General features: G+C 54.9%; 1 protein-coding gene across 2 annotated transcripts in view; it reads left to right on the top strand.

The window, feature by feature from the left end:
* Nucleotides 1-10,912, top strand: part of FIGNL2 (fidgetin like 2) — a 20,648-nt gene extending 9,736 nt beyond the window's left edge. Inside the window, exons 1-2 of one of the 2 annotated variants that reach the window (XM_019623946.1) lie at nucleotides 5,170-6,158; nucleotides 6,825-10,912. In XM_019623946.1, the coding sequence (XP_019479491.1) occupies nucleotides 6,836-8,809 (1,974 nt within the window). In that variant the 5' untranslated portion in view covers nucleotides 5,170-6,158; nucleotides 6,825-6,835 and the 3' untranslated portion in view covers nucleotides 8,810-10,912. Of the gene's footprint in view, nucleotides 1-5,169; nucleotides 6,159-6,824 lie in introns of those variants that run through there. The other variant, XM_019623947.1, reaches the window with a different exon arrangement.
* The last annotated feature ends 6 nt before the right edge of the window (nucleotides 10,913-10,918 follow it).

The raw sequence follows: 10,918 nt of genomic DNA, 5'->3' as shown, positions 1-10,918 counted from the left end.
CAGGGAGCTTGCCCAGGAGGGCGGCATCAGTCCCTTCTCCACACAGGCCTGGAGCCGCCACACAGCTGCCCCTCCTTCCCTGCCCCGCCCCCAGCGCTGTCTGGTCCAATCCCCGCCCTCCCCGTGGGTAATGGAATTCTGAATCATAGGATTTCTCTAAGATGGGGAAAGGGTGTCAGGGGCCTCCTTAGGGAGTTGGAGGGGGGCATTGACACAACATGGCTGGGGTCCCTTATCACCACATCGTGTATAAAATTTACTTTAAAGGGTTCCTAGTGAGAGAAAAGTCTGAGGTACACCGTTGACACCAACTGTCTCATTTAACAACCTTAGAAAGTGAAGCTTAGAGGGATTAGGTGTCTTGCCCATGGTCACACAGTGACAGCTCAGGGCGTTTTGCTGCCCCTGGATGCCAGAATGGGAGTGGGGTGTGTGAGGGAAACACACTCCCTCTATTCACACCATGCTGCTTCACTTCTGACACCAAACCTGTAGGCTTTCCACACTAGCGAATTCTGCAGCACCAGCTGGATGTCCTACAAATTTAGCTCAATTCTGTCACTATTCGGAGATAGCATCAGGTCCCATAGGTTAAGGGCTCAGTCCCACAAGACTGCCCCAGTTCAGATGCTAATTGCAAGTCCAGGTTGTCACCTGTGCTTTTCTGACCAATTGGCTATAAATTGGAGGTTCTCATGCCCCCTCCCCCCGATTTTATGAATTTGCTGGAGTGGCTCATAGAACTCAAGAAACCAATTTACTTACTAGATTACAGGTTTATTATAAAATAATAGAACTCAGGGGCAGCCGGATGGAAGAAATGCATAAGGTAAGGTATATGAGACGGGGTGCTGGGCTTCCATGCCCTCTCCCCGCGCGCCACACTCCCAGCACCTCTACAAGTTCACCAAGCTGGAACCTGAACCCCCATCCTTTGTGTGTGTGTGTGTGTGTGTGTGTAGGCTTCATTACTTAGGCTTGATTAAATCACTGGCCATTGGCTACTGAGCTTGCGCTCCAGGCCCTCTCCTTTCCCAGGAGGTGGGGGGTGGGAGGGTGGGGCTCAGAGTTCCAACCATCTAATCCGATGGTTCCCCTGGCAACCAGCCTCCATCCTTAAGTTACCTAGGAGGGTCTCAAAAATCACATTAACGTAAACTCAGGTGTGGTTGAAAGGGGCTTGTTATAACAAGACACTCATTTTACCCATGGCTCTGAAGCAAGCTACTTCAGGAACTGAGAATTAAGAGACCAAACATTATAACGAAAGATGCTCCCTTTGCTCTTACGCTTAGGAAATTCCAAGGGTTTCAGAAGTGAGCCAAGAACAGTGGATGAAGGCTAAATATATATTTATTATTATAAATCATACTATCACAGCCTGCATCAGGCCCAATGCACTGAGTGCCCTCCCTGAGCGTGCTCCGTGGGGACTGGAGCCGATTGAAGTCTGTGCATTGAGTGTTTTGGCCATTTGTGAAGACCAAATCACTTCTCTCATTGATCCTGGAAGACTTCCTAAAAGTGAGGGGGGAGGGGGGCACGGTTTAAGGAATTCTTCCCTTACCCTTCCATCCTTCTGTTACTATCTGGTGATCACCTGAGTTTGAAGGACTGCACTCTGTGGGTGGAGTTAAGGGGACCCAGCCTGCTGTGTATAGGAGAGCACTTGGCCTTCTGGGGGCTCCGCGTAGAAAGAGCTGCTTCAGGAGCCTGACCTTGCTCCCCAGAGGGGGCACTTTCTCCACAGAGTCCCATCCACCCCCAGGGAAGGCCACAGACCCAAATAAGGAACTGTCTAGCCCAGCCTGGGGGTGTGAATGAACTCTTATCAGATGGCAAGTCTGCAGGAAAGGGAGAGCTCTACTTGGGCTGTTTTGCTGTGAGAGGATACAAATACTCCTGCTTGGGGGGCACAGGCAACTTGGGGCACCCCCCCCCGCCCCCAGTAGGTGCTTCCAAAAGCAGGTCTGAAGGCCATATATACAGCATTTGAGACATAGCCACATTCCCAGGCAAATACAGACTCATGTTTTCACAGGGCCAAGGAAATGAGCTTTGGTGTAGGCTGGGTCACGGCCTCAGGCTTTTCTCTGGCGGTGGGTACCAAAGTGTGGACCAGGGAGGCAGTGCAGCCAAGAGTTAGGGAAGGCCTGGGCTCTAGTCAGACTGCTACAGTCCAAATCCTGCTCCGCTATGTTAACAGCTGTGTGACCTTGGGGATGTATTCATCTCTACCTCAGCCTCCTCATTTATAAAATGGGGATGATGACAATAGCATTGATCTCATATGGCTGTTGTGAGGGTTACACAAGATAAAGCATAGGATAGGGGCTGGTTCTGCCCCCTGTGCTGGGAAAATGGTATGAGGACCGTTCTATCATATCAGCTGGAAGGAACCTCCCTTACAAAACACACTCCAAGTTCTCCCAAATCCAAGGGGAAGTGACTTGTTCAGAGTCACTCAGTGAGGTTGGGCTACTGCTCAGGTTCTTAATTGTACCATTTATCACACTACTTTGTACCCCACAATGGACTGTGTACTTTATATACATTATCTTTTAAAATCGTTGCAGCCACTCTGCAAGGTGTATGGAAAGCCTTACAACAGCTAGAGAAATTGAGCTTCAGTGAGGTTAGGCAGCCTGACCAGGGTTATAAAGTGAGCCCGGATTCAGACTCAGGTATCCCTGGTTCAAAGCCCACATTTTCTCCCAAATCCCAGGGGCCTTTCCTCACCTCCAGCTCCGCCAGTGTAGGGGACTGGAGTGTGGTCTATGAACTTGGGAGGGAGGCAGGATCTCCTGGGGACATCTCTCCTGCAGAGGCTGACTGGCAGGGGCTTGTGAGCTAGGCCACAGGCAGGCCAAGTCCTTGTGTAACAGCAAAAGGGCTGTAACTGGCCTGGGGTGGGGGCAGGGAGATAGCATGCTTTACCCTAGTCCCTCTGAGTAGGGGCATAGGGGAGGGAAGGAAGGCAAGGAGTGAGCTGGGTGTGTCAGGAAGTAAATGAGACAGCACTTAAAGCTCAGAGAGACTGAGACAGAGAGAACGTGTGCATGTGTGTGTGCATATGCATGGACATGTGCACATGTGCCTGCAGACGTGCACATGTGTGCATGGTCTAGGTGTGTAGGTGTGCATGCTTGTGGGTGCTTAGGCTAAAGTGGACCAGCATTCTCAGCATGTGTGCAGTATGGCAACCTCACCTTTCTCTCCCTCAAACTTCTGTCCTCTTCTAGCCCTCCTTGGCTTTGTTGGTTGAGCCTGCTTCTGGGGCAGTTGGGTTCTGGCCTGACTTTTGTTCTTTTCCTTGGAAAAAGTGAGAGGAAATCTTGAGATCAAGTGCTACATGACCCAGTTCAGGAGAAGTTGCTGACCTGGTCCCCTGTTCCCCAGTTAGACCACTAAAGGACCTCGAGCAGAGGCCAGATCATTGCATGTAAACAATGATGATTGAAAGGAAGAGAAGAAAGATGGGTTGGTAGCTAGTGGGGGACTCAGAGTCCAAGAGGTCTTTATGAAGATGGGAAACAATTCAGCTTGCTGTGAGGAGGGAGCCAGGACAAAAGAGCAGGCAGGAGAAGTTAGTTAATGGGGCAAGGTCCCAGGCTGGACCCGGATGGGTAGGATCAAGGGCTGGGGTAGATGGACAGACCCTCAGGCCTTCTGCCTGCAAAGTGGATGGAGATCTAGATAAAGGTGAAGACAGAAGGCTACAGGTGAGGGAGATGTGCCCTTGGCTAAAATGGAAGAGAATGGCCTGGAATAAAAGGCCAGCATCTGAGGGGGTTGAGGGTAGAAATCAAGTGGGATGGATGAGAGGCCAGGGACAAGGGCCCCTCTGGGCAGAGGCTAGGAGCAGCCTGAGAGGAGCTACTCCTGGACTAGACAAGATAGAATGGCTGTGATGATGGGAGGGCAGGTTTGGAGGGCCACAGGTAGGTTCCTCGAGTCCACAACTGCTAGGTGATCAGGGCCTGAGTACCTGGCCCTAAGGGTGGGGACTTGAGTGAAGAGGAGGAGCAGAGGGTCTGGCAGAGGGTGAAGGAAATGTGTGTGGACAAGTCCAGTCACAGAGACTTCTTTACTGTGTCTACGTATGTCCTTCTGGGAGGGGCCATTCTTTTTCCCCATCATGGCCAATTTAATATGTTCAGGGAAAGTACTATCTATCATCAAGGTCAAAGGTCTTCTCTGTATTATGGAGTCAAAGCACAGAAAACAGCGAACAGGTTTGGGGTCCATGTGGTAACACAATATTTGCATTTGTTTAACTTTGATGTTACCGCATATGGCCCTGAAACCAGAACCACTTGTGATTTCTGATGTCCCAGGAAATTACTCCCTCTGACATCAGGTAATGCCTGTTCTTTGGAGACCTGTCAGCAGGGGTTGGTGAGCTGCATATCTGGCCCCTATAGACCTCACACTCAGCTCTGCCCTCTTGCCATTGGTGACCTGGATCACTTCTTAGATGGAGGCTTAACAGCCGTAAGAACTCCCCTTTTTAAGCTTTAATATCTATGGCTCATGCCTTCCCTAGGGCAATGGGGATGAGAGTAAATAGTTTTCTTTTCAAAGACTGTCCTCTCCCATTGATGTCAGATCATAGCAATAGGAGGTGGTGGTATCAACAAGCTGCTGCAAGTAAGGGCAACTGTGGCGGACCAGAGAAGCGCCTCGTTTATTTGCAGCCTCTTTTACCACTCCTCCTACATACACCCACTTCCAAAACTCCAGTGATCCCATATTTCTTGGTGCTCCCTCCAGGCTTGCAGTGTGTCATTATATAGGTTGTACACTGCACATAAGCCCTATTTCTAAAGGGGCATGAGTCACATCATACACACAATATTTTGTAGATCATGATAATTTTCCAGAAGGTGGCAACAAATTGTCTTGAGGAAGGGAATAGGGCATATGAACTAACCCAGACCAGCCTTTCTGAATGCACTGTGCTCTGCACCTTTAAAGGTGCTGGAACCCTCTAGCCCAGCGGTTCTTAACCTGTGGGTCGCGACCCCTTTGGGGGTCGAATGACCCTTTCACAGGGGTCGCCTAAGACCATCGGAAAACAAAAAGATATTTACATGACGATTCATAACAGTAGCAAAATTACAGTTATAGAGTAGCAACGAAAATAATTTTATGGTTGGGGGTCACCACAACATGAGGAACTGTATTAAGGGGTTGCGGGCATTAGGAAAGTTGAAAACCGCTGCTCTAGCCTGTCTGGTCAACTTGGTACCTCACCCTTCAAGGTTCAGTAAAGACACCACCTCCCTGGTGAGTCCTCTTCAACCAGGAGTGGCACGTTTCCCTGAGCCCCAGATCCCTTGGCATACACCTCTATTTTCCTACCTCACAAAGGATGTTGTCTATCTGTCTCCTCCACTCGACTGAACCATCATATTCACCTTGCAACCTGCCCTCCTGCTGAGCACCGCACTTACTGAGCTCAATAAAAATTTGTTGAAGAAAGAATATTAAACCTGTAAGGTTAACTTATCAAAAGCTTAGGTTTGAGAAATACTCATCAGCAAAAACCATTTCTGGCATGCCATGGGCCCACTCAGTCTTGGTGGTTTTATCCTTAAATCAGGCTAACCTATTGGACCCATGTGCCCAGAGAGTACAGTTCCCCAGGCCCTGAATCCCTTTACCAGTGTTTGGCTCATGCCTTGACTGGTGCTGAGGGACAGAGTAAGAAACAGCAGGGTAATATTTCTGCTGTGTTGATGGCATGGCTATCTAAGAGGACATTATTACATCTCACAGGTCTGCTTCCTGAGGTCCATGGAAAAAAGTTCTGTGATCTCTATGCCAGGAACATTTTGCTTCCTTTGAGTATGGCAGTATTTTTTTACTTTGCAAAGTGAGTTATTTGGTTACGGGAAAGCTCAGAGACAAATCTATGGCCCACTCTCTACGATGTGTACTAACTTTGCATTGCTGTGAACTAACTTTCCCTCCATCTTCTCTGGAATATGATCTATTAGAAATAACCTTTTTGTATTGTGGTAAATCACATTTTGGGAATGAGGCAGGTGGTAACACCTGCCCTGGGCACACAGCCATCATGTGCAGAGTTAGGTCTGGAACCCAGGTGCGCTGACTTCATCAGGCAGACTAAAAGAAACCCAAATGGAAAGGAGGTGAATGCTTCTGGGTCAGCCTTTGGGGTTTCCCAGGGATGTTGAAGTACTGCCAAAGATACCTGCATCCCTCACTTTAGGCCCAAAGGGAGCCCTGGAATCTTTGGGAAGGCTGAGGTGAACAGAACACTGAGGACTATCAAACTGTTGAGCCACCAGGCCAGGGGCCCTGGGCAGGCCTCACTCGTCTCTATTTACACAACCCTCTGTAGTACCTACCTGGCACATGGTGGATGTGCAGCTAACAGCTGTTACCAGATGAGCCCCACGTGGGTTTGACCATTCCCAGCGCTGGGTAGCGTGCCCCACCCGTTGCCTGACCCTTCACTATATTCGGTCTGAAAGTCAGGTCCATGTGTCCTAGAGGGCAGAACTGGTATGGCCAGGACAAAATAATCATCATTGCCTATGAGGTGAAGTTAGGGCCAAACATGTCGTTTCCAGATCCCGCCTGGCTCTGAGGGAAGTATTTTCAGATAACTTGAATCCTGGGACTGAGGGACAAGTCAAGTACTGTGTACTTGGTGCTGGCGAAGGTGCCCCAGGAGGGTGGTGATTGCCAGAGAACCAGCCTGTCCCAAGCTGCAGTTTCAGTGGGTTGGCCTGTGGTTAGCGGTCAGTGGGTTCTGCAGGATCTCACTAGCCCCTTCTGTTTCTTGCCTGCAGCTCTGTCGAAGATGCACTGGACACCGGAACACGCCCAGCCCCTCAACCAGTGGCCAGAGCAGCACCTGGACGTTTCCTCCACCACCCCGTCGCCGGCCCACAAGTTGGAGCTGCCCCCTGGGGGTCGACAGCGCTGCCACTATGCTTGGGCACACGACGACATCTCTGCCCTCACTGCCTCCAACCTCCTCAAGCGCTATGCAGAGAAATACTCAGGGGTCCTGGACTCGCCCTACGAGCGCCCCACCCTGGGCAGCTACGGCGATGCCGCCTTTCTCAACGGCGCCAAGGGGGACCCCGAGCCCTGGCCAGGGCCAGAGCCACACTACCCCTTGGCCTCACTCCACGAGGGCCTCCCGGGAACCAAGTCCGGCAGTGGGGGCGGCTCCGGTGGCCTCGGAAGCTCCCCGGTTTTAGCCGGGAACCTGCCTGAACCCCTCTACGCCGGCAATGCGTGCGGGGGCCCGTCGGCGGCGTCCGAGTACGGGGCGGGCTACGGCGGCGGGTATCTGGCCCCGGGTTACTGCGCGCAGACCGGCACCGCGCTGCCCCCACCGCCCCCAGCTGCGCTGCTGCAGCCCCCGCCTCCGCCCGGCTATGGCCCCTCAGGGCCTCTGTACAACTACCCCGCGGGGGGCTACGCCGCGCAGCCCGGCTACGGAGCTCTGCCACCGCCCCCGGCTCCACCGCCTACCCCCTACCTGCCCTCGAGCCTGGCGGCGCCCACGCCTCTGCCCGCGCCCGCCCCACCCCGGCCAGCGCCCACCTCCTACAGCTTCCAGGCTGCCGCTCCGGGCGCGGAGGCCGGGGTGTCACTGAAGCGCAAGGCCGCCGACGAGGGCGCAGAGGGCCGCTACCGCAAGTACGTCTACGAGCCCGCCAAGGCCGACGGCGCCTCCTACACCTCCGCGGACAACGGCGAGTGTCGAGGCAACGGGTTCCGGGCGAAGCCGCCGGGAGCCGCGGATGAGGCGTCGGGCAAGTACGCTGGCGGCGTCCCCCTCAAGGTTCTGGGCTCCCCGGTCTACGGCTCGCAACTCGAACCCTTTGAAAAGTTCCCGGAGCGCGCCCCGGCGCCGGCTCACCGCGGGGCCTTCGCTGTGCCGTCGGGGGAGCCTCCCAAAGGTGTGGACCCGGGGGCCCTGGAGCTGGTGACAAGCAAGATGCTGGACTGCGGGCCCCCGGTGCAGTGGGCAGACGTGGCGGGCCAGGGCCCGCTCAAGGCGGCGCTGGAGGAGGAGCTGGTGTGGCCCCTGCTGAGGCCGCCCGCCTACCCCGGCAGCCCGCACCCACCGCGGACCGTGCTGCTCTTCGGGCCGCGGGGCGCGGGCAAGGCGCTGCTGGGCCGCTGCCTGGCTACGCAGCTGGGCGCCACGCTGCTGCGTCTGCGCGGAGCCACGCTGGCCGCCCCAGGCCCCGCCGAGGGCGCGCGCCTCCTCCAGGCTGCCTTCGCGGCCGCGCGCTGTCGTCCGCCCGCCGTGCTCCTCATCAGCGAGCTGGACGCGCTACTGTCTGCCCGGGACGACGGCGCCGCCGCCGCCGCTGGCGCCCTGCAGGCGCCGCTCCTGGCTTGCCTGGACAGCGGCTGCGGTGCGGGAGCCGATGGCGTGCTGGTTGTAGGCACCACCTCGCGGCCCGCGGCCCTGGATGAGGCCACCCGCCGGCGCTTCGCTCTCCGCTTCTACGTGGCGCTGCCCGACGGATCGGCTCGCGGGCAGATCCTGCAGCGGGTGCTGGCCCAGCAGGGTTGCGTGCTGAGCGAGCGGGAGTTGGCGGCCCTGGTGCAGGGCACCCAGGGCTTTTCCGGGGGCGAGCTGGGGCATCTGTGCCAGCAGGCAGCTGCCGGGGCGGGCCTCCCGGGGCTGCAGCGCCCCCTCTCCTACAAGGACTTGGAGGCGGCGCTGGCCAAGGTGGGCCCCAGAGCCTCCCCCAAGGACCTGGACTCGTACGTGGAGTGGGACAAAATGTACGGCAGCGGACACTGACAGCGTCCCCGGGAGACCGCGGGAGCCGCCGCCCCTCCCTCCTCGCCCCCTCCGTTTGGGGGGGGATGTCTTTAACCCACCGGACTGGGAGGGTGCCGTGATGAATGTGGAGTGGGAGAGGGGAGGGGGCTTCCGGTGGATTTTTTTTTTTCGTGGGAAGGAAAATGCTTCTGCTAGGCAGATAGATGCCATATGCGCTGTGTACTCAGGTTTTCCCTATTTATTGTGGACGGGAAGCTCGCCATCTCCGCTCCGCATGGACGGGCCAAGCCGGTGTGGGCTGGCACCCGGGGCCTAAGGAACTCCTGCTCTCTCGCCACAATCCTTTTGTCTCCTCGTTATCTGAATGGCTCCCCTCCTCCTCCATTCCCCACCTCTTTCTCTGCATTCGCTTAGTTTTCTCTCCCGGTTGCTTTGTCGCTGGCCCCCCCCCCCCCCATTTCTTTTTTGCTACTCCCTCCCCTTTCTCGCCATTTATCACCCTCTGTGCTTCTGTCTCTATCCCTTGCTATCCAGCCTCTCTGTGTCTCTTGGTCCCTCTCCCTGCCTTCTGTCCCTCTCATTCAAAGACTGCAGTGTCCCTTTGCAGGAGATCTGGAGGTCCAGGGGCTGAGGAGGAGGGGTGTAGGGAGTTCCCTCCCACTCCATTACCCCTCACCCAGCTGAAACCTTGGGTCTGGGGTGGGGGTGGGGTTCAAACAAACAAAACAAAAAACACAAAACAAAAAACCCCAAAGAAGGGTTTGTTGTTGTTTGCTTTTGAGGGGGAAATCTCAGAAATGTAGCTTGTTTAATATTTAGGCCTCTTATTTTTGTAAGATGTGTAGAACTTGCTGTTTTTCTTTTTATTTTGACAACTCAGGAAGAAACTGACCTCAGAAAGAATGTTAGACTTTGGCTACTCTCCTGTGTGTCCGTCTTTCCCCCCACCCCCAACCTTACCCCCAGGGGAGCAGATTCTCCCAGAAGACTCAGAAAGTGAGACTTGTGGGGAAGGGGGTGGGGGAGGACCCAGAGCCCCACTTGGACCCCTGCTCTTCCTAGGACAGAGCAGAATATATTTGTAGGGATTCCTTCCCACATTCAAGGTTGAGGCCAGGGTGTGGGGGAGTTGGTCGTGGGATTTGAGAGCAGATAGGTCATGTTCCATTTCTGCTCTTCTCCCCACTGGGCCCCATTCTCAGTATTTTCTAGGAAGGGTTAACCAGGCTTGGGATGCCCTTGCTCACTTCCTGCCCCAGACACAGAAAGTAGTGTGAGAGGGCCCAAATGCGAAGGTGACCTAGGCAGAAAGGCCCCCAGAGTGGTCATTTCACTTGGCCCTTGTACGGGCAGAGGCCTCTGTAACTTAGGCTAAAAGGATTCCCTCTTGAGGGAAGACAGTCTGGCCACAAGTCTGGTTGGGCACAAAACTGTCTACAGACAGCCTTCCCCAAATGCTGGGAGGCTCTGAGGAGGGGTGAGTATCCCTTAAGGAGCAGGTTCTGTGAGGAAGTGTGCCTCTTCCATTCTCCTAGCATCCCAGGTCTGGAGCTGCAGGGGCTGTGAGAGCGGGGAGGAGACGGGCAGGCAGCTTTCCCCTGGCGGCGGTGGTGTATTCTTAGTCCTGCCCACACTTTCCACCAGAAGCCCAGGCTTGGTGTGCTTTCTTCTGAGAACCATATTCCTCCCCTTCCCACCAACTTCTGATGGGGCTTCAGCAGTTTGTCCCCTCCCCCTCAGGGAGCCCATTTCACAACTCTGACCTTGGGTCCAAAGTTGGGGGGAACAAGCCCTCACCCCTACCTCTTCTCTCTCCTACCCCAGCCTCCCTTCCTGTTCTCCGCCCACCCTTTCAGCTTCTGCAGCCTGTACCACTGCCCACTCCCAGCTGGAAGGGTGCCACAGGGAACATATCCGGTACCAGGTGCTGAGGGCCTGTACTGGTCGAGCAGTGTTAACAGGAAAGCTGCTCTGTGTTCGCCCCCCTTTCACCCTTGGTCTCTTTCTGACCCTCCTCTCCTTGGGGCTGGCTGATTGCAGGACTTGGGTGCCTCAGAAGCAGTACGGTGGGCCACAGGGTTTTGGCTGTAAAAGGCCCTGGGAGGGAGCAAGGAGTGAGGAAGTACT

The sequence above is a fragment of the Hipposideros armiger genome, unplaced genomic scaffold (assembly GCF_001890085.2).
Source record: "Hipposideros armiger isolate ML-2016 unplaced genomic scaffold, ASM189008v1 scaffold_569, whole genome shotgun sequence".
NCBI classification, from domain to species: Eukaryota; Metazoa; Chordata; class Mammalia; order Chiroptera; family Hipposideridae; genus Hipposideros; species Hipposideros armiger.
The sequence above is the reverse complement of the archived record's forward strand: the minus strand, read 5'-3'. Positions and strand labels throughout refer to the sequence as shown.